This window comes from Gopherus flavomarginatus, chromosome 4 (assembly GCF_025201925.1).
Source record: "Gopherus flavomarginatus isolate rGopFla2 chromosome 4, rGopFla2.mat.asm, whole genome shotgun sequence".
NCBI lineage: Eukaryota > Metazoa > Chordata > Testudines > Testudinidae > Gopherus > Gopherus flavomarginatus.
The window spans coordinates 203,613,184-203,636,104 of NC_066620.1; the positions used below are offsets into that span (position 1 = coordinate 203,613,184).

Consider the following 22,921-nt stretch of genomic DNA (forward strand, 5'->3'; position numbering starts at 1 on the left):
CTAAATTACAATGTTTTGGAAAGTAAGTGGAAGTCTCTTAAACTATACGTGAAAGCATTTAATATAAAACAGTTTACTCTAGTGTTTTAGATACAGGTGTATATTACAAGTTTCTCTTTGATGCATCTCTGTGCTATGTATCCTTAACCTTTTAAAATTAACCATAATTATAACATTACCATGGAAAATATCTTTCATATTCAAAAGACTTTTTACAGATACTGGACCATACATAACGCTGAAAATAGTGCAAAGTGGGTAAATTCAATTTAAAGTTGAATATCTCACTGAGTTCATTCAGATTTCTTACTGGCTTATTTTTTAGGATTCAGTATTTGGTTTCAATACTGCAAGGACCTTAGTCACTCCAATGAGGATTAAGCTACAGCAGTTGTTCCCAATCTTGTTCCGCCGCTTGTGCAGGGAAAGCTCCTGGCGGGCTGGGCCGGTTTGTTTACCTGACGTGTCCACAGGTTTGGCCGATCGCAGCTCCCAGTAGCTGTGGTTTGCTGCTCCAGGCCAATGGGAGCTGCTGGAAGGGGCGCGGGCTGAGGGACATACTGTCTGCTGCTTCTAGCAGCTGCCATTGGCCTGGAGCAGCAAACTGCAGCCACTGGGAGCTGCGATTGGCCAAACCTGTGGACGCGACAGGTAAACAAACCGGCCCGGCGTGGCCTTCCAGGGGCTTTCCGTGCACAAGCGGCGGAACAAGTTTGGGCACCACTGAGATACAGTGAACTAAGGCCACTTTCCTTCTGAATGAAAGCTAGGTTTAATGCACTTTAACTTGTTATGTACATTAGCTTCACAGCTGTATTTAATTCATCTTCTCTCTCCATGTAGACAAACCCTATATGAAAAAGGTACCTATGGGATTTGGTTGCTGCATGAGCCGAAGGTCATGCGCCTCTGTTGGAAGACTGGGGCTGTGAAAGCCACATATATGGCCCATAATAATGTGAGCTCTTGAATAGATACTGAGATAAGCTTGCATTGATGCTTTTTGAATGGCTCCCTGAGATTATTTAAAAAAAATTAAGCCAGTGAAGAAGTGTGAACACAAATACGTATCCAACACACACTTTCAATGACGGTTAGTTGCAGTGGTTGCAGACCATGGTTTATATTTTATGGATAATACAAGTGACAACTCAAATAGGCTTCTGTTCTACATTGAAAAGATTTTTATATGTATTGTATTTTCATTCAGGTCTTGCCTGAATTGCTTTTTTCCTTTTGAATCTGTAATGCAAAGCAAGCATACATAGCAGTCACTAAGGTGAAACTATTGCAATTATTATTGATTCCTCTTATATATTTATTTACTAAAATGAACAGTGTGGTTTTCTCAGTTGGTCATGTAATAGAGGAGAAAATAATTTTCTTGCAGTGGTGAATGAAAGACATTAAATTCAACATGAAACATAGTGTGGTAGGCTGGATATTTTAAATCACATATACTTTGTGAAGTGGTTTATAGTTGCTGCCATTTCCAAGATTCTCTGTTTATTAAATTAAATACATTTGAAAACTCTATTGTTTCTTTTTGTTTACTCAGATGAGCAATATTGCAGCTAGCCCGATGTCAAATGTTGCCTCTTCAAGCAGCGGAAGAGGGACAGGGAAATCAACAAGCTTTACTCCTGAACTGCAAAGTATGATGTAAGTAAGCTATCCAAATATCTTGGACTGTTTGTGTTTTCAATGTGTGTTTTTTGTCATTCTCTAAGAATAGGACAGAAGAAGAACAGATACATATGATGGCTATTCCATTGTTTATATTTTTAAGACACTCTAGCTAAATAAAATATTACCCACTTTTGTTACTCTAAAAACAGATTGAAAAATCCTGCTAAATAATGGATATATTTTATGTATTTTATATGAAAATAAGTTGAGACCTATATTTCTTAATTCGTCACCAAATAAGATAATATTGACATAAAATTATTTTAAAAGTAACTTTTCATTATAGTTTTACCATAGCTTTTGGTGTTAATACAGTAAGATATGTTAACTGGTGAGATGATGCTATTTATTATGGAATTAACATGTGTGGACCAGTTGGAACTGATTACATTTTAGTCTTGGTGGTGAGCAAAATTTTTATAAAGAGAAATGATTTATTATTCTGAAATGCCACTGGAATCTTAGAAACCTGCTTAATCAGAGTTGTAAGCTGTGATATTAGAAGGGTTTGTAGCTCAGAACTTCTAAAATCTCGCAAGACATTTAAATAGCCATTCACTCAATCTTTAAGACACTGCATAATCAAGAAGATTTCCTTACCTAAGGCTCTGTTCTACTTGATTAGTGGCCTATTACACTGGGCCAGGTTGCAAATCTTGATTTGGTAAAAGGCAACCTATCCATCAGAGAGCTTGATCTGCCAGCACTGCCATTTTTTCCCTTTTATATGGGTCCAGGACACATTGATCTGTACAGAGGAGGAGAACTCAGGCTAATAAGCTCTTCTTTCCCTATGGATCATTATTCCTGATATACCAGGCAGTTTAAAGAAATTTCAGTCCAAGTCTGGAGTATATCTCCTTAAAATCTGCAGATAGAGAACTGGGCTGGTAGCCCAGTGCCAAATTATGTGCATTCTTTTATATATTCTTATGAATATATCCTCTCCAGCATGTGTGTGTGTGTAGAATAGGCGGTAGAAATTAGGGTGTACATGTATGCATTGCTCAGTTCAGCTGTACTTAAAGGGGAGCAGTGCTATATGAAATCTTGTTGGAGTACTTAGAAGGATTTTTTTCTCCCACTGATTTCTCTGCTAGATTTTCAGTTCTTAGAAAGTTAGCACCGGAGTGTTAATAAGTAAACCTGTTACATTAAAAGAAAACATTAGCTGTTTTTGCCTGTCTTCACTAGTTAAAATTGCTGAAATTAAAGTCTCAGCTCTGGAAAATAGTTTTAACACTTCAGTAGAAAATAAGATTAGGCGAAGTAGGTTGGATTTAACAGGGAATACATTTTGGACTATTGATTTTTATATTGGCAGGATCCTTAAACTCTGAAGTAGAGGGGACTTGAAAACTTCTTTTTACTGTGTGGTTTCATATACATATACAGATTTTGTATGTCTGATTTCAGTCGAAAAGAATGATAGCTGAAAAGTCCACCTTCTATCACTTCACAGTCTCTCTCTCTCTAGGCTTATAAAGGTTTAGATCTTGGTAACTTAGACCTTCTGTATCTTGTCCTTCTCTACTATACAGTAGGTACTGAGGATCAGATTCATAAAAAACTGTTGAAACTCTAACTTGCATTATTTCTGTAATGTCCTCTGTAGAATATGTTGTGTATCTCAAAGCCTCCAAAGCTGAATGTTGCTCCTCTGGGTAAACATTACACTTGGCTTCTTAATGTTACAGAAATGTATCAGATCTTAGTAGTAATGTACCACATTAGAAGAAAACCATCAATCTCCTGCTTTTAGTTTTCACCTTCCGCCTGTTTCATCTGTTAACTGATGGGCTCTATTAGGCTTTAAAAACTTATTTTGGGACAAGTCTAACTCTAAAAGATAGCCTGACTGACCATTTAGCTGTGTTTGCATTTTACTGGAGAAGAGCATGTTCCCAGATAAGGGCGTGGCAGGACTCCCCAACAATACTGAGGCCTGGTCTACACTGGGGGTGGGGTCGATGTAAGATACGTCGACTTCAGCTATGCTATTCTCGGAGCTAAAGTTGTGTATCTTATTTCAACTTACTTCCCGCCCTCATGGCATGGGATCGACGGCTGCGGCTCCCCCATCGACTCCGCTACTGCTGCTTGCCCTGGTGGAGTTCTGGAGTCGACGGGAGCGCATTTGGGGATCGATATATCACGTCTAGATGAAATGCGATATATCGATCCCTGATAAATTGATCGCTACCCGCCAATCCGGTGGGTAGTCTGGATGTACCCTTAGTAATAAGCCATTCCCTTAAGTCTATTTTCTGTATTTGGCAATTTTGGTGGGAGGAGTTACTCAGCTCTTCAGAACAGTGGTTTTCAATGAGATGTATATGTACCTCTGGGGGTACACAGGTTTTTCAGGGGGTACATCAACTCATCTAGATAGTTGCCTAGTTTTACAACAGGCTACATAAAAAGCACTAGCGAAGTCAGTACAAACTAAAATTTCGTACAGATAATGACTTGTTTATACTTCTCTATATATTATACACTGAAGTATAAGTACAATATTTATATTCCAGTTGATTTATTTTATAATTATATGGTAAAATGAGGAAGTAAGTAATTTTTCAGTAACAGTGTGCAGATTTTTATGTCTGATTTTGTAAGCAAGTAGTTTTTAAGTGAGGTGAAACTTGGGCATATGTAAGAACAAATCAGATTCCTGAAAGGGTTAAGAGCCACTGCTTTAGAGTATATTTAGAAGTAACTGCCAAAAAATGGAAGGTCTAATTCTGTTTTCAGTTAGATGCAATGAGGATGGAAGTAGTAGAATCTTGTAGGTGGGTAGGTAGACTGTGGTGTATTTCAGTATATAATTGAAATGAGATGTTCTATTTTCCATGTGTGGCACCTTTTGAGCTAGAGGAATCCTGAGTGCCAGCTAGCTCAATTATGAGGCATCTGCTGTTTTGTGCATCTCTAGTGATGTAGGATGTTGGTGACTCAGCGTATTCTCTCTTTCATGGAGATATATCTATATTAATAAAATGTTTTTCTTAAACCTAAAATAACTGTTATCTGCACTGAAAATGCATGTTTTCTCCCCATACAAAGAACAAACATAACTGATCATCTTTTGGGCTCCAGAATCAAGGGCAGGCCATCAGTCTAAGGAGCCAAAGAATCTGTTCAGCTTCTTTAGGTCAGTGTCTGAGGAGCCTATATTTTATTTATTGGTCACTTCCTGATTAAGTGCTTTTGAAATTCCCCTGCTTGCTAGCATACACACGATTTCATTCATTCATTTCAGAATGTAGAAGTTATTGTTGGCCATATAAGTGGAAGAAACAGACGTTTTTCTTCTGTTTCAGAGCTTGTTCAGTTGCTACTTTAGAATTTATACCAACAAGTCGTCTGCATTCTGAGATTTTTCATAAACTGTTTCACTGACATGGTAGGAATCAAAGGAACCCTTCCAATATAATCTGTTTATTAAAATTAAATTTTATTGTTTTCATATTAAAATTTTTTTTTGGCTAAAGTTTTGCCAGAGATGGACCATGGACAGAAAAATTACAGCTGTTTCTCTTGGCCTGTACATTGTGATGAAGTTACCACTTTAAAAGAACCTTTTTGGACTCTGACAAAATTTGACATTTTTCATAAATTACATAATTTAGGTAGTTACAGATTCTCCCATTAAGGAATTTGTAATGGAATCACATGGGCTTCTTGAGATCTTGGGAACTGTGGGAGATGGAAGGAATACAATGTGTAAAACAAGGAACCTTTTTAAAATTCAAAAACAAAAACCCGCAACCGATAAGATAGCTGTAACAGTGTCCCAATGGGAAGTTACTGCGCGGCAAACTGGTGCACTGTAGATTCACACCCTGTCTTGCTAGTCAGTAGTTTGATGTGTAGACAAGCCCAGAGTAACGTATATTAATTTGCAGGATCACCACCTCTGTTGGGCAATCCATAGGGATCACTGAGGAGTCAGTTCCCTTTCTAGCCAAAGAGGGAGAATCCCATCACTTCCTAGGGTTTGACTTTAATTCTCAAAGAACACACACACAAAAATAGGGACATAGAAGTACTGCTTCTCTGGATATGAATCTTACCATAGAACATGAGAGAGCTTAAACTGGTAATATGTTTTTCAGTTTTTCTATTGCTGTTTAGTACAACTTACAATTTCTCCTCAGATAAGCAAATTTTTAATATCAATTGAAACTAATTCTGTTCAGTATGTGAATTGTTATATCTTTGTAAATGATTTTCAGGTATAGTTAGTGGTAACACTAAACTACACTGATATTTGGCTGTTGGAGGCATATGGAGGTAAATAAAAGTAGTGTGCAGTGAGTAAAAAATATTGCACTGTAACTTGATAGTGATACATTTAGCTTTTAATCTGAGGGGTTTACAATTATTGAGTATTTGATCTTGTAAACATTTAAAATAACTTAATGCTATATAGATCTTGCTTTGACCCAAATTTCTTTTATTTATATCTGGTATGTGACTTTAGAGTTTTTAATACAGTAACAGGTGTTAAAAATAGTAGAAAGGTTTCAGCAGATCCAGTGATATGTGCTTATGTTTGTCTTATATCATTTCATTTAGTTGATCTAAATCCTGTTTCCAAACTAACTGTTAAAGCCCCAAGATCTGTTTAGCCCCAGAGAGAGACAGCCATTATGGATGTTTTCACCTAGCAGATAAAATTCCTATTCCGCATTTAATTGGCCTGTCATCTATGACATAAAATAAGTTGCATGTAGTATGACTTTCTGGAACCTGTCGTAATATTTTAAATGTTGAACAAGTATAGGACATTAGAGTTTTTTTTTTTTCAGTGAACGGTCTTGATTAATTAAATTTTGTTTGTAAGCAAGCCAAAATCTACCTAAAAGATTAATAATTTGCAATCATGCACCCCTACTTGCATATTAATAGAAATGGTAATATGGGTGGTGACTAGAGTTGGTTTGGGCATGTTTTGGTTTGATGAAAATTTTTGACCCCCCAAAAATGATTTTCTTTAATATTTTTCCCCAAAAGTGTGTGGTGTGTTTTTTTGTCACAAATGTGAAAATCAAATACGTTTGGCTGAAAACCTTTTTTTTTAATTTTCAATTGCCAAAAACCACAACACCTTTGTTTTTTATAACAAAAACCCAAATATGTAGCTGAAAATGGACACTCCTCATGAAAAGTCTCTTGAAAAGAAAAACGTAGTTTTTCATTTAAAATGATTTTTTTTGACCAACTCTGCAAGTGACATCTGCATGTGAGTTGACTTTGAAGACTAGCTGCTTCCAGTAGCTGTTGGGTAACACTGAACTGCCCTCAATATATGTTTTGGGTAAAACCTGTTTGATTTAAAGCTGTTTTTCTTGTTTTGTATTGTTTGACTCCTCATTGTCCTGCTGGGGAAGTTCTGAATGCAGTTTTGGATTAAACCACAACTCCTGCTCCTCCTTGCTTGTGTAGTCATTTACCTTTTATTTTGGAGGAACTACATGAGCAATTGATGCACTTCTGGCTTGCCTCCGGTTTCAGCTCCTATTCTGCAAAGAGCACCATGTGGAGGCAACCTGTATTCATGAAGAGCTGCTTTGAAGTCAGAGGGACTCTGAGCAGGTACAGAGATCCATCTGCATGGAGTCACTTGCAGGACCAAGGCCTTAAATATTACTTCTAATGCAATATGTTTCTGATGTTAAAAGATTATGAAGTAAGACTGCAAAGTGCACAATGAGATTAAAACTTTCCTAAAAGTATATAATAGAAATTATTGAGGAAAAGGAGAAGACAACTTGCAAGAAACGGTTTTAAATACATCTAGAAGGTCTCAGTGGCACAACAGCATTCTAGCAACTTCAAAGAGCTACTGGGGCCCCTAGGAAATTTATAGCATTTCTAACTAAATACTAGGAACTCAGCTGTAGATAACAATCCCTTGTAGATAAGGCGATGGCTTGGATGATCTGATATGGCTTTTCCATTTTTTTTTTATGATTCCGTTAATCACAGTGAAAACTATTAAAAAATGACCAGATTTTGACTTTTGCGTGGAGGGTGAGCACTTAAAATAGTTTCTCTGTTCATTAAGTACAATTTTAAAATATACATAAATTGTGATGGTAATTCCATCTTAGGTTTCTGGTGACATGAACATATAGCTTGGGTTATACTCCTGTGGTCTATGATATCAGAAACTCTTTATGAAACTATTGCTTAAATATATGCAATTGGATGTATATTAGTCCTTACGTTCGCTATTTATAGCTTGTATGATGTATTGTCTCTAAATCAGTTCATTACAGGTTTCCTTATTTTCAACTGATTTAAATTCAAGAAATAGAACAATCTGCAACTAATATAATCTAAGAATGGCTTCATACGCCTATTAATGGTAAACCTTTTTTCAAAATGGACTTGAATTAATATAATCATATAAGAGAACATAACATTCTGATATTTTATCTACAATTTTCTTATTCATTTTACTTTCCGTAGTTGCTGACAAAATAATATTCCTTGACTTAATACTGAATTTAGAACTATTACCCCGTAGAAACTATTCCTCAAAGTGTGAAAGTGTAATATAAGAAATAATTCTTCTTTTCAACTACTCCCATGTTTCTTTCCATAAAAGGTTATATTCATCTCTAACTTAGGCCTTGTAACTTGTGTCGACAAAACTCTGTAGTGTAGACATCAGTGTACAGCTGCCACTGTAATTAAGCCACTGTTGCATGTCCACATTATGCTCTGTATCAGTGGAGTGCATCCACAATAGCATCTCTTGCATTGACCCACAGAGCAGTGCACTGTGCGTATCAATCTCACCATGCAACTGGCCCCAGCATGCTTGGGGAAGGGTTTGCAATGCCTCATCGGGGCAGTTAGAGTGTCACATGATGAAGGTTTCTCAATCCCATCATTCCATGGGCATCCTAATAGATTGCAAGCCACTTTTCAGCTGCCCTTATAACCTGCAACCCACCCACCTCTGTTGGAAAGCATGGATCCTTCATTGCTGTTCAATATTGTGCTGTGCATTGTGAACACAAGGCTATAAGGGTAGCCAGTGGAGGGCTATTTGGCTGGGGGATGCCTTGAAGGAGCATTTTAACACTGAGCTACAATAATGTGTGTTGACATAGTTTGTTTACACCGTGCAATGAACATAGTAATGATTACTGTCTGTGCCTGAAAGTAACACATTTTAAATCACTTTTTAAAGTCGCACTCAGTAATATGACCAAACTGACACTGCTGAATACTAACAAAGAAGCCCACAGAAGGGTGTGTGTGGTGGGGAGGAGTGTGACAAGGAGTGTGTGTGTGTGGGTGGGGTTGGAGGAGGAGAGTGAGTGTGTCAGTGCGCTGTCTCTTTAAGTTCAGAGAGCAGCCGTAAGCAACCAATCCTGAGGCAGAAGCTGGTATACAGATAGTTGGTGTCCCCCTGTCCACCCCCATCCCATCCCAACTCAGTGGACACTGGTACACTGGCAGGGGGAGGGGGACACCTCAACATTAGCCCCCACCTCCTTCCCTGGCTCTGTAGAGCACATCTAGAGTTTCTACCCTCATTTCCCACAGCAGCAGTCTGCCTGCTACTGTGGTCCTAGTGCCAGGGAGAGCAGGATTCTGTGTTAATGTTTTGATTCTGTGATTTCCTCAGAGTTCTCCCACAGCTTTCTCTCCCCACAGCCCAAGGAGATCCACCCTCTCCCCTGTAGTCCAGGCAAGAGTGCCATTTGCTGCTGGGAGCTGGCATGCTCAGCTGGGCGGTAGCTATTTGAGCTCTCCACACTGAGCAATTTCAAAACTTCGTGGGGCTTTGAAAGGGGAGGGGCAGATGCCTGCATAGCTGGATGTTCAAAAAAAGGGCAGCAGAGTTCAAAATGGAGAGCAGAGCGGTCATGGTGGGCATTGTGCGATACCTATTGGAGGCCAGTTACAATGAAGTAACGAATGCTGTGTCTACATTGATGCTTTGTCAATGTAACTTGGCTGCAAAAAGCTCTGTGCCTCTTGCTGAGGTGATTTTACTTTGTGGGCAAGACAGGAGTGGTTTGTTGGCAGGAGGAATATTGTAGTGTGTGCACCTCCACTGTTTTGTTGAAAAAGCTGCCTTTTTCTGACAAAACTGTGTAGTGTAGATAAGCCCTTAGTTTAAGATTGCGCCAGTGGAATTTACTTTTTAAATGTTCACATTTCTTTTACTTTTGGAGAACACATTGAAATCATTTGGTGGTTTAGCTTCTACTTGTTCCTCACTTCCAGAAAATTTTCTAGGGGAACTGTTAGTCTGAAATGGGATTAATTGTGAACCCATATTTAATTACAAGTGAAACTCATAGAACAGAAGCTGTGTTCTAAAGGTATTTATACAGGCTCCTATTTCTGAAGTATCTGAGAACTTCTCCAGTATTTAAAAGTAGAAATAACACTTTTCTCTTTCCTTCAAAGCCTGTAGGAGAAATAGATTAGTTTATAGGGTGTCATGTCCATCTATCTCTCCCCTCCCCATTCTCACCTCCCAACACACTTTGTGGTGTATGAGAATTTATTTAGGAAAAGGTTTAAAAAAAAAAAAAGGGAAATGAGGTTTGCTGAACAGTCACTGTTTCAGTCTGTAGAATTCTTGGATTAATTGTGAATAAGGTAAAAAGTTATAATGAAACCACTGCCTACTAGGAATGATGGAGAATATTGACTGATTGGAATGGACAGCCAGTAGTCAGGATGTTCACATTTAGGGTATGGTAGAATAGAGATTTGACAAATAAGGAATGAAAAACGTAAGCCTGGAATTCCTAACCTTGGAGCAAAGTCCTACACCATGTTTTAAATATACACACAAGAAGAGAAAAAGTGTTTGTGTATCTATAATTATATGACTCTAAAACAGATTAAGAGAATCTGTGGTATTTTTAGTCTATATTTGTGTGTGCATGATAAACTACTATGGCAATGGGACTACAGAAATGTCTTAGGTTGACTGCTATATAAAATAGCATGGATAAGCAAAACATGCAATAGTTAAGATTTACTTTAAATTTCCTGTCTAACCAACTCTTTCAGTTGCTTATAACTTTTTCTGGCAAATGTCTTTGGGGCAGAAGTGATTTCTTAATGGTACTGGCTCAAACTCTTTTTTCCAACTTTCATTTGAGCAAAATTGTTTATACTATTTTTGAGTTATCAGAGCATGAAAAAAACTTTTTTCTTGCATGTTCTGCTTAGAAAAGTGTGCTGAAATAATTGAGAAGTAGTTAAAGGTAGAAACCTCAAACTTGTTTTGTAGATCTTCTTATGATATAAGGCTTTTGGATTGTGTTTGCATTTTGTTTTTGTCATCTTCCTCTGAAGCATCAGAGGTGGAGGTGGGATACTGGACTGGCTGGGCCAGTGCTCTGAGGTGGCACTGAGCTTTCTCTCTCTCTCAGGTGCTTGGCTGGCTTGTTCTTGCTCACATGCTCAGGGTCTAGCTGACTTGCCATATGTGGGGTCAGGAAGGAATTTCCCCCAGGTCAGTTTAGCAATGACCTTGGAGTTTTTTCATCTTCCTCTCCAGTGTCAGTATGCAGGTCACTTGCTAGGATTATCTGGATATATCTCACTAAATCATTTCACAGCCATTGCAGGAGCCTTGGGCATTGTTGCAGCTTGATCCTGCTTATTCTATCCCTGTGGCACACAAAAGACTAGGGTCCTGTAATACTTTAGGCCCAATTTCAGTTTTTGGGTTTAGTGTGTGGGGGCAGGTTGGTGTTGGTGGAGGTCAGACTAGATGATCTATGGTCTCTTGTTGCCTTAAACTCTAAAACGCTGTGAAAAGTTGCCCTGATGTAACTAAATAGGTTTAAAATTGATTTTGTTACACTGGGGCAACTTCCAATGTAACATTACTTAAAACCCATTTAAGGGCATGTTTATGAAGGATTTAAACTGGAATAAGTAGGTTGATCTTTAGTTATATCAGTGCAACTTCCCTAATCTATGTCCTATATTATTCCTTAGATTTGAGTTAAATTTTGAGAAAATTTGTGCTGTAGCTTTTTTAAAGGTAAGCTGATCTGAAGTTGGGACATAGAGTTATAAAGCTGGCTGACTGTACTAAGTAGCACTAGAGATTAACAGCACTCCTTGGTAATAAATAATTGATCATTACTGTTAATTAAATAGGAATTATCTTTAGAAAAACTCAATGTATGCAAATATATTCTACTATAAATGAACATGAGTAATTCCATTTAAGGTAGCAAGCCTCAGTTAAGAAGGCTCAGAGTAAAGGAGTGTGTTTATATGATATGGAAGCTATTCCACTTGATGCCATCTGAAAGCAGTCCTTAATCAAAGCCTCCAACATGGAGGCCTGCTACTTTACATTATATCGCTCATGTTAATTCATGATAGAACAGAACTGTGCAAATTCAGTTTTACAAGTTCTACAAGGCCCTACAAATAGATATTCTCAGGCACAAAAGCTGTACAGCATAGAATTTTTTTCCCTCTTTTTTCATCTTTCCCCCAACCTCTTTAATAGAAGTTAGTAAATCCCATGCAAAAAACTAGCAGCTGTGCAGTAATAAAGCTGAGAAATCAACAACTTAAAGGCAGGAAATTTCCAAAATTAATGTCTAGAATATGTTGTACCCCTTCTCTTGGCGATGCAGAAAATGTCTCCTTGCACCAAAAGGGAAATACAGAGATAGTGAAGTCATGAGGCTTGTCTTTGTGCCGTCACTAGCCACCAGGGTTAATATGTGAATTCACATCACACACTGAAAAGGTAGCAGAGAGGTTATACTCCCTTGGATCTCCAGGAGTCCGTGTCTACCTGAGGCATAAGAAGTCTGGGAGCTCTCACTGGACAAATTTGCCTCTACATTACTCTAGTCTCAGGGCAGTAGCTAAAAGGCACAGAAAAGTTCTGAGGTTGAGCTTTCAATTTTAATAATGCCAATATCTTGTTATTTGTTAGGTAATGCAGTACAAACAGGATTTTTAAAAGTTTGTTCGTAATGTATTGCATTGTGAAAAGAGGAATGCAAACAATTTCTATTCCATTGTCTCAAATGAAATTCTGCCAGTTTATCTCAGTTTATGTTGATAAATAATATTCCTATGTTAAAGTGCATTTCTCAAGTTTGTAGAATAGTGGAAAAAGTTCTAAACAACATTAACTGGCTGCCATCTATTTTTAGTCCATTATAAAATTTTTGTGAGAAGAGGAAAAAAATGAGCCTACCCAAGTTTGCCTAGTTTTGTTCTATCAAGGCTAATTGTTGTTTATGGGTGAGTGAATTTGATGCTTTCATGAGCTGTGCAGCAAGGAGATGGAAAAAAATCAGTAGTGTCCAAGTACAGCATAAAACAATGTTTTAATTGAACTAAATAAAATTGTTCATTTTTAAAAAAGTAGGCAACTCCCTTGAGTTGATTTCATGTAATGACCAAACGGGAGAGAATTTGGGTAGGTTAAAGCATGGCTTGAATTTAAGGAAGTACCCTCAAAGAAATGACCAATTGGAGCCTGCGAACTATGATAGTAGAGAAGTTCAACCTGGAGGCCTGGTCGAGCTTGCTGAAGCAAATTAATTGATTGAAAAAAGTTCTTTATAAATATATATATGATTTCTGACTTTTTAAACTTCTGCATCAAAATACTGCAGGAAATGTGAACTAGAAACATCTCAAAGAATAATTCCCATATTGCAAATCTCCAGTGTTTTATATTGAATAAACTGCAAATAATCTCATGCCTTTTTGTGACTTTATCATGCAAGCACCTATCATGCACAATCCCACTTTACTGTGCCCAGTAGTGTTTGCAGGATAAAAACTTTGGCCAATAAATAACTTTTTACTGAATGTCTAGGCATATAGAACTGTTATGTTTTGAACTGTTTTACTTGAGAATAATAGAGATTGTATACTATAAATAAAATCATTATTTTTGGTTTGTATTATCGTAAAAAGACTGGAGTTCCAGATGTAAGGTATTGCATTTTATTGTCATTACAAAACTATGAGGTAGGTACTGTAAATCAACAGTAATTAAAGAGCTGGACATGGCAGAGACTTAAATTTTAGAACCTGTATAGAATTAATATTTCTAAATTATTTGGAACTGTAGCCTGTTTTCAGATTTAAAAAAAAGTCCTCATGTAATATATTTACATAAGTAGAGATTGCTAGCCAAAGAAGTTGTTTGTTCTGTCAAAAAGTACACAGATGGGACTTCCAAAATGAGCTTCTTCGGTTTCCTAAAAGAGGAAATATTATCAACTGTTAGAACAGTTTTGAATGCCAAACTATGCAAAAAACATGGGAGTGAGTATTGTATTATCCAATCCATGACTCCAAATAAACTGAAGAAATATAAGTTGGGTTTCAAGGTAAATAAGAATGAAGGCTCATTGTCAACTAATAGCTTTTTTTTTGCTCTTGAATGGTATTAGGAAATTCCTGTTTTCTGTTAAATACTCTTTTTCGAGACTACCTGCTGCCTGCAGTGGCTTTTTAGTGGTTTAACTCTTGCTATCTTTTAAAATTCCTATTCAGTGTATTCTGCTATTTTAAGAGTGTGGTGAAAAGTTTAAAGCATTCTGATTTTTTTTTTTTTTTTTTGGAATGAGATTTTTTTGTTGTTTGCTGTTTAAATTAAGATGTCAAGTTTAGTTTTTTCCTTTACATAATTTAGTTAGGTAAAATCTGTTTTTCTTGTTAATATTTAGTTTTATTATGACATAACTGCCAGTGGAACAGAATCTGTTTTAAAACAGCGAGGTCCTGAGTGCCCACAACTCTCAGTGGTTTAACTAGGAGTTGAGGGCACTCATCTCTTTTCAGGGGATACTCAGCATCTTGAAGGACTGAGTCCTAAATTACTAATTTAGAAGTTTTCAACTCCCATCGACTTCAGTGGGAGCAGAGTTCAGTCAACGCTGAATACTTGTGAAAATCTCAGTCTTACCATCTTTGGAATCTGATTTTCATCACTGCTGAGCACTTGCTACTCCCATTAAAATCATAGACACTATGGGTCCTCAGCACCTTTTGAAAATCAGGTGTTGAATGTGTGTTGATATAAAATTATGTTTTCTGTTGTTTTTCAGCTTAATTGGCGTTATTAGAGTAGCATTGTTGGAATCAAAGTTAGGAAGTTTAAGCAATCTGGAGCTCACAGTGTTGAAGAAATGTAATCCATATACATTGAACGTGCAGTTTCTGCGACATGGACAATTGTACAATACCAGGCTGGGTTGTTTTTGTGTGTTAATTTAACAATATAATGGGCTGTTTAGATGCCCACTTAAAGCTGGCTAATATAATTAATCAATCCCTGAATTGTTTATATCTCATTCTAATTACAAAAACATCCAGTATACATTCTGTTCTGCCTTGAAAAATTATTTAATTATAGAAAATTTACATTTTTAGGACACAGACAACACTGTTTTAAAAAAGTGTTTTTATGTTTTCTTTTGCTGATCTGTAATTGCATATTATTAATGTCACTCTGCACCACTGCTACATTCAGTCTCTTTTCTAGGTACTCGGTTTCTGTGAAACATTTGTAATCCTTGCTATTTAGAACACACAAACTGGTTTTGATAGCTCTGTTATCAGCACTGCTATGGGATTTGTCTTTTCCATGATATGGTCCATGTTGTTGATAATGAGTTTAGTTCTTTGTTGTGACTTGGCGGCCTTGAGAGTCCATTCCAGTGGTTGTTAGTGTATTTCCCTGTTATACCAAGATCCATTAAGAGGGTCGGGTGTGAATGTATGAAACAAGCTAGGCAAATTTTATGTATGGATTTAGGGCCTTGTTTTTCCCTCACGCTGCCATGCACAGGCTAAGTTCTTCAGCTAACAAAAGGACCATTTTGAGAGTATTGGCTTTGGGGAATGCAGAGTCCAGAGCTTTTTGAGGACTCCCTTCCACTGAAACAAGTGAACAACTGCAGGAACTGAGAAATTCTGCTGGATAGGCAGACAGACAGAAGGATGGATTTAAGAGTGGTGCAGGATTTAGATAATTCTTATATATAACAAATAAGAAATGGCAGCACTTCAGTTTGCTGAATATTAATAATTCTGTGTTTGCTCTTATAGTTATGTTCCTAAAATTTCAGTCATATTCATGAGATTTGCTTATATTTTGTTTTGAAGCCCATCAGTAAAATCATCTCTAGTTTGGAGAGGTCATTTGGGATGATATTGGAAGGAAACAGCAGTTATGATCTGGCCTAAAGTGTGCTGGTTAACCAAACTGTAATTTGGGGTTGTAAAGAATTTCTCTATTCCATTCTATACTTGTTTATCATACTCAAATCCAGAATTTTGCTGAGACTGCATTGTATAAAAATAACCAGTTTAACTAATTGAACTGAAATCTTGGTTTCATGCACAATGTTTTTAAAAGCAAAAAGGGATAGTTGAGGCAACTGACAAACAGATTTGATGCTAATTTACACTTTGTTTTCAGTGGCTAATTTGCCCTATAAATCATTAAAATGATAGGTGTAGGATAGAATTAAGAAACAACACTGCATACAAAGGGCAATATGAATTCCACTTCAGTGGGTGGCATCCAATAGACAGGATATTGTTGAGGAGGATAGGGAGCATAGAGAGAGAGAAATTATCTTATTGCATTCCATGATGTTTATTGCTGGATCTAGCAAAATATTGTGGGGAAACTGTCTGCAAATTAAAACATTTTAGTCCAAGGTAATTTTATGACTATTTAATTACTTCATTGTGGTTCTTTCAGATCTGCCATTTTTAATATTGTTGAGAGATCTCATTTTGACTCTTCAGTGATCTTTCCCAGTAAGAAAATGTGAGAACATGGGCCTTTATTGGATAGAAAATGTACTTTCTTTTTTGTGTACCTTTGGACACAGGGCAGTTTTCTTCTGGCTCTCTGAAGATCTATGTTTAAATCACCTGTGTCTGACTCAGTGGTTGCTCATGCCAGGAGAGATGGGGAAAGGAGGTGGAAGACTGTAATTAGATACAGAGGCTATACCAGAACACTCTTGTAGATACAACAAAAAATAAATTGCTGAGTCTGACCAAACTGATGTGGGAATTTTCCTATATAGTTCACTTGGAAATTACACTTGTGTATATCTTTTGAGATCTTTCAGAATATATTCTGAAAGATGATTTTGTGTTGGGAGCTGTGAGGGTTAATATGGGGAAAACATTCTTTAGAGTTGTAAAGACACATGATTTGTATACGTACAAGAATGTCTGTCTCCCAGGGAAAAAGTATTGAGGGGAGAGGGAAAACTAAAAGGTAGGTTCCGTATATTTAGTGTTTGTGATGCTGCTGTTCCATATCCTCTTCTCAAGTCTTTTTACTGTTTATATGATGCTTTACTCTTTTGGATACTTGTTAAAATTGGCATTTTGTCTGTGAATCATTAACATTTAATTAAAAAATATGTAGATACTCTAGTATGATGATTGATGTACTCACAATGTAGTATGCTGGATATTGTAATGGACATAAGAACTGTTCCCTATCCTGTTTGCTTCCAGTGCTCAAATTAGGTGGAGAGGAGGATGGTTGAAATTTCCCCGACTCTAAGTTCCAGACATTTAACTGTTTTGTGGGGTAAAATTAAAACCAACACAAACTATGGAATTAACAGTCACAACTATGAAGGGTTGATACCTCTGAAATTTCAGGGAACTCCTTAGTACTTATCCTGGCTGCTGAGGTTGCATGAGCCTTGTAACGGTATAACAGTGTGTTTCAGGCTGTCTGGGTCAAAATCGCATCAGTAAACATTACCTTCGCGTTTGGAAGGTTACTTCCCCCCTTCTCCCCCCTCCCCTTGCATAGGACTAGCAAGTGTGTGTTTAAAAGATCTTCAAACAAACATGGATTCCCAGGAAACTGATAGCTAATTAAGCCCCTCTCTTGCCATAGGTGAGTGGATTTGTCAAACACTGGCTATGAATCCTGCTTTTGTAAAATAAATTCAGAATTGTAGTTAATTCTTTCATCTGGCATTGACAGAGGAAAAGAACATCTAATGATTGGGATGTGTACCCTAATGGCTGTGCTTTTCTGATGTTCATTGTTCCTCCTCATGGTTCAAGTCCCAGTATGGCTTTTGGAGTTAATGGGTTAAATTAATCCATTTGCGTACAGAAACATTTATTTTAAGATTGGTTAAAATAAACACAATTCTGTTCAGTGATTGTGTTCTTAAGTAACAGGGTGTAATTCTTTTAAAATAAACCTGAGAAGGACAAAAAAAAGAGTGGGTAAGTTAATCAGTTATAGATCAGTCTACAAATGCCGATGTACTTAGTTGCAGAGCTTGGGCCAGATTTTTAAAGGTATTGAGACACCTAAATACCGTTTTAAAATCTGGATCCTTGTCTAGTATTTTTCTGAAAAATATGCTAAAAATAAGTACATGAAAACTACAGAAAATATAGTGTGTGTGTATATATATATATATATAGTACAAATTTCTGTCTTGATAATAGCATTTAATTTAGGCTCTTTTAGAAGAACTGTTTAATGTATTGTGCAAAAGTTTGTCAGGCAAAAGATTCTGGATATTGCAAATATATTTTCTGTTTAAGTGAAAATGTGCACAAATTGTTATTTGAAACAGGTCTTTCTTCAAATTAAACCACAGACTATTAAGTTAATTATATGTCTATAAAATATGCAACCTTTTTCCACTGCAATATGTTGCAATAAGTTAGTACCAGTAGAGTGAATCTGGAAATCCAACTTAATTAGAGCTGTGACCATGAGTGGTGGATTTGCATACTTCTGTATTGCTTAAATCTTTAAGCTGCATCTGCTTGCATCACTGTTATCTCATTCTGGTCATTTTAGTAATGTATGATTTGACAGTAGAGACAATATTGTAATTAGCCAGTGCTTGCTTTTATGTACCGCAATGCATTATACGCTGGAATTATTTCCAATTAAATTTGATCACAACTTTGGAAAATCAGGGCTAGATTGTGATCTGCCCATATGTAGGTGAGCAGGCTGAGAGAAGCACAAGGAATATCCTTCTTTGATCACATTTGTGCCTGTAAATAGTGATAGGGCTAGGGTTGCCTGGCATCTGGTTATCAATCAGCGGTGGATGGGGCTAAGGCAGGCTCCCTGCCTGCCCTGGCTCGGTGCAGTTCCCAGAAGCAACCAGCACGTCAGGCTCCTAGGCCCCGTCCCGAGCTCCGGCTCTGCACCTTCCATTGGCTGGGAACCGCGGTCAATGCGAGCTGTGGGGATGGCGCCTGTGGGCAGTGTGCAGAGCCCCTCTGTCTAGGAGCCAGACCTGTCAGAAGCAGCTGCTTCCGGGAGCTGCTTGAGGTTAGAGCTGCCCGGCCAGAGCCTGCACCCTGAACCTCCTCCTGCATCCCAAACTCCTGCACCGGGTCGGAATCCCATTCCACACCCAAACTCCCTGCCAGAGCCTACACCCCACAGCCCCTCTCCTACACCAGTTCCCTTCCCTCCCCTAGCCCTGAGCCCAGTCCTGCACTCAAACGCCCTCCTGAAGCCCGCACCCCACACTCCCTCCCACAGCCAAATCCCCTGCCCCAGCCCGGAGCCCCCTTCTGCACCCTGAACCCCTCATTTCTGGCCCTACCCTGAAGCCTGCACCCTCTGCCTGAGCCCTCACCCCTTCCCGTACCCCAACCCCTATCCCAGCCCAGTGGGAGTGAGGGAGGGTGGGGGAGAGCAAGCAATGGAGATGGGGGGGATGGAGTGAGTGGGGGTGGGGCCTCCGAGAAGGTGTGGGGTGGCGACAGGGGCAGGGCAAGTGTGTTTGGTTTTGTGCAATTAGAAAGTTGGCAACCCTAGATACTCCAAATCTGCACTATTTGTATTGCAAGGATTGGATCAGTCTAGGCAGGTACTCTAAAGGGTTCAGGGAGGTGTTTGCACCCACTCTAGTCAACTGTTCTGAACAGGCACAGGGAAGAAGAGGCAGTACTCCATGGTGTTTCCCAGAGGTTTTACTCATGTGACACATGAGAGCATTTATAGAGCAAAACATTTTTATGACTATGACAATATAGTAATGTAGATTGTAGCATCCTCCCTGAGTCTGTCCATAAGGTTGATGCTTTCTCCTCAGTGCCTCCTGCTGCTGAGACACCTACAAGAACTTAGCCATCATTAGATGGCTAGGTTAAACATCTTAGGTAGCTGGCATTATTTATTTACCACCACTCCTCCTCCTCCTCTTCCCCCCATTCCCTGTACTCTAAAATTACTAGGAACTATCGAGTTTTTCACATGGCTAACTATATTAATGTGTGATCCTAAAGTCATTTCCTTAGTACTCCACTCTCCCCTTGCCTGCCCGCCTCATCCCCACCCCCCCATTGCTTCTCTCATACAGTATTTTAGGCTGCAGCTGGGAGGTCTGATTCCTAGCTCAGGTAGTCATATATGCATTAGCGCTACTTGAGCTCATGTGCTAAAAATAGCCATGTGGCTGCGGCAGTAGAGGTGGTGACTTGGGCTAGCTGCCAGAGCCCAACTCTGTCTGAGATGCTAGGTATGTACTTGAGTGGCTAATTTGAGCCATTGCCTATACTATGCTGGGGGAATTCTGCACCACTGTGCAATGCAGAATTTTGCAGAAATTAATGTGTGCGCAGAATTTACTTTCCCCCACAGAAATAGGCCGCAGTACTACTGGCTGACACTAGGGGTCGCTGGACCTGGCAGAGCTCATCTTGCACATAGAAGACTCTGCTAGGGGGAGAGGGAGGGGGAGGGAGCTAGAGGGTTCTTGGCAGCTGCAGTTCCCAGCACGCTCTGAGGGAAGGAGGCGATGCGCAGGAAACTCCATGCAAGCCTGGGACCAAGCATCAGGCGTTCTCCCTCTGGATTTCTTGTGGGGGAGGGTGTCAGGGGGCAGGTGTCTGGGCTGGAGGGCAGGGAGTTGGGGGACCACACCGGGCTCTGTGGGGGGGAGGGTGTTCGGGAGTATTAGCTGGGGGGGCACTGTGGCTGGCCTTTGTGGGGGAGGGGGTTGGGTGTCTGACCCCCCCCGGCTGTGCTCTGGGGAGAGGAAGAGGGCATAGAAACAGGAACTGGGTTTTCATAGGGGTTTCTTTAACTCTACTCCTGGGGGAATTTGTGTGTGTGTCTGTATTGTTATAGACATACTTGCTGACAGGTATTTTGAAATAAATTACCAAAATACTGGAAACTGGTGTGATTATGTAGTGTTATTTTGACAATAAAATTTACAGAATTTTGCAGAATTTTTAAATGTACACAGAATTTTTAATATTTTGGTGCAGAATGCCCCCAGGAGTACTATACCACTGCAGCTACATTGCTATTTTTAATACACTAATGTCGAGCCAAACGAATGTGTATATCTGCCTACGCTGGGAATCACATCCCCAGCTGCAATGTAGACATACCGGTACCCTTATACATACTTGAGTCTTGTATCAGGTTAGATTATAATTTCTTTAGGAACTCTGTCTTCTGTATATTTATACAGCACCTAAAACAACGAGGCTCTGGTCTGGGCACTACCACAATGCAAACTACCATACAACTGGGAGGACTGAATGCTACTCCCTTTAGCTGGCCACTAAAGTGGTTAATAATCAGCTAGCAGTTGGGCTGCTGCTGAATGTCAGAAAGCTCATGAAAGCCTACTCTGCCCAAGAGCAGGAAACATCAATTTTAGTTTTCCCACACCTTTGCTGGCTCTTGGAGACTGACTTCAGAATTTGACCCTGGGTCTGCTGCTTGAATCAACATCTCATTTGCTGTGATGTCACCAAACCTTTCATTTATTTAATCTTTTCCCCCTCTACTTGGTTTGCCCCCAAAAAGGAACAGGAATTAGCACGTCTAATGACACATTGTCTGTTTATTCTACAAAGTAATACTGGCAGCATTTCTTATTTTATATTTAATGCGTTAGCAGTGATGTGCTTTCGTAGCTAAAAACCAAGAACCTGAAATATATACTCTATGTTTAAAGGTATATTTTTTCTTTCAAAACATACTGAACAAACAACTTGTTTGCTCTCCTGATTTAGTGGTGGTGGTTGTGACTTTTTCTTGGTTAGATTTTTTTTCAAGCAGAAGTTTATGGCGTTAAGCAGCAGTAGCTCCTGACCTAATGTACCCTTCTCTGAGTGATAATGTTTCTTTGTAATTTATTTTTAGTTCAGATTGTTTTTTCTCTCCTGCCCCCCCCCCACCCCGTAACACGATTTGTACAATCTTTAGAAATGGAAGATGATTCAAAACCACAACTACTCAGTTTTCTAGTCTGAATGAGTATTTCTGAAGAATCACTGGCTCACTTACTTAAGAAAAAAAAAAGTCCCAATAAGAGGAAAACATTGAAGACCCTTAACAGATTATGTGGTGTCTGTGGAGGGGACAGTATGTTAAATAATCATTCATTCTGTTGAGCCATTCTTGTATTGTTAACAGATGTCCCGTTGTTTCCTCTGACTATGATTCAGAGTCATTTGGATAAAATATTTTGAAGTGCTGTACTTTTTAGTACTGAAACAAAGCTTGAGTGCTAAATATGAAACTATGGTAATACTTAGCTATGAATCAGTCTGTATTTGTCGTCTTGTTTTGCATATTGAGCCTGAAACATGTCTACTAGGATCCTGAATATTTGTAAAGACAGCAAGATGATTTAAACGTCAGGGTCTTGTGCAATGACAATTGAAAAAAAGTGCAATGTAGCACTGAATTATTGTTCTACAAAATTCTGATTAAAACTTTACATTCCTGTTGGCCATTAAAGTAAACGTAGGTACACAGGAAACACAGTAATAGGTTTAATGGCAAATAATTTATTCAGTATTGCTATTACAAATAAACTCCTTCTGTATAAAATGTGATCCTTATTTGTAACTGTCCAAAAAACTAACTAATAATAGAAACTGTCAAACTAACTCTCTAATCTATTCATCTAATTAGCTAAGGGATCTGTGTCATAAACAGATAGCTAAGGGTTAATGTTCTTTTACCTGTAAAGGGTTAACACAGGGAACCAAACACCTGACCAGAGGACCAATCAGGAAACAAGACTTTTTCAAATCTGGGTGAAGGGAAGTTTTGGGTGTGAGTTCTTTGTTTTTTGTCTTGGTTCGGTGACCCTCTCGGCTCTGAGAGTGATTTTTCTATCTCCAGGCTTTCTAATCTTCTGTTTCCAAGTTGTAAGTACAAGGATAGTAAGACAATAGGTTT

At 38.5% G+C, this 22,921-nt stretch overlaps 1 protein-coding gene across 12 annotated transcripts in view; it reads left to right on the top strand.

Moving 5' to 3' along the window:
• Positions 1 to 22,921, top strand: part of SUPT3H (SPT3 homolog, SAGA and STAGA complex component) — a 524,342-nt gene that overhangs the window by 17,026 nt on the left and 484,395 nt on the right. For 5 of the 12 annotated variants that reach the window (XR_007774028.1, XM_050950866.1, XM_050950865.1 and 2 more), the window contains exons 3-4: positions 844 to 958; positions 1,559 to 1,662. Coding sequence is in view for 9 of the 12 variants with exons in the window: in XM_050950866.1 (XP_050806823.1) it covers positions 902 to 958; positions 1,559 to 1,662 (161 nt within the window). In the remaining 3 variants the exon portion in view is untranslated. Of the gene's footprint in view, positions 1 to 843; positions 959 to 1,558; positions 1,663 to 22,921 lie in introns of those variants that run through there. The other 7 variants (XM_050950860.1, XM_050950862.1, XM_050950861.1 and 4 more) reach the window with 3 other exon arrangements.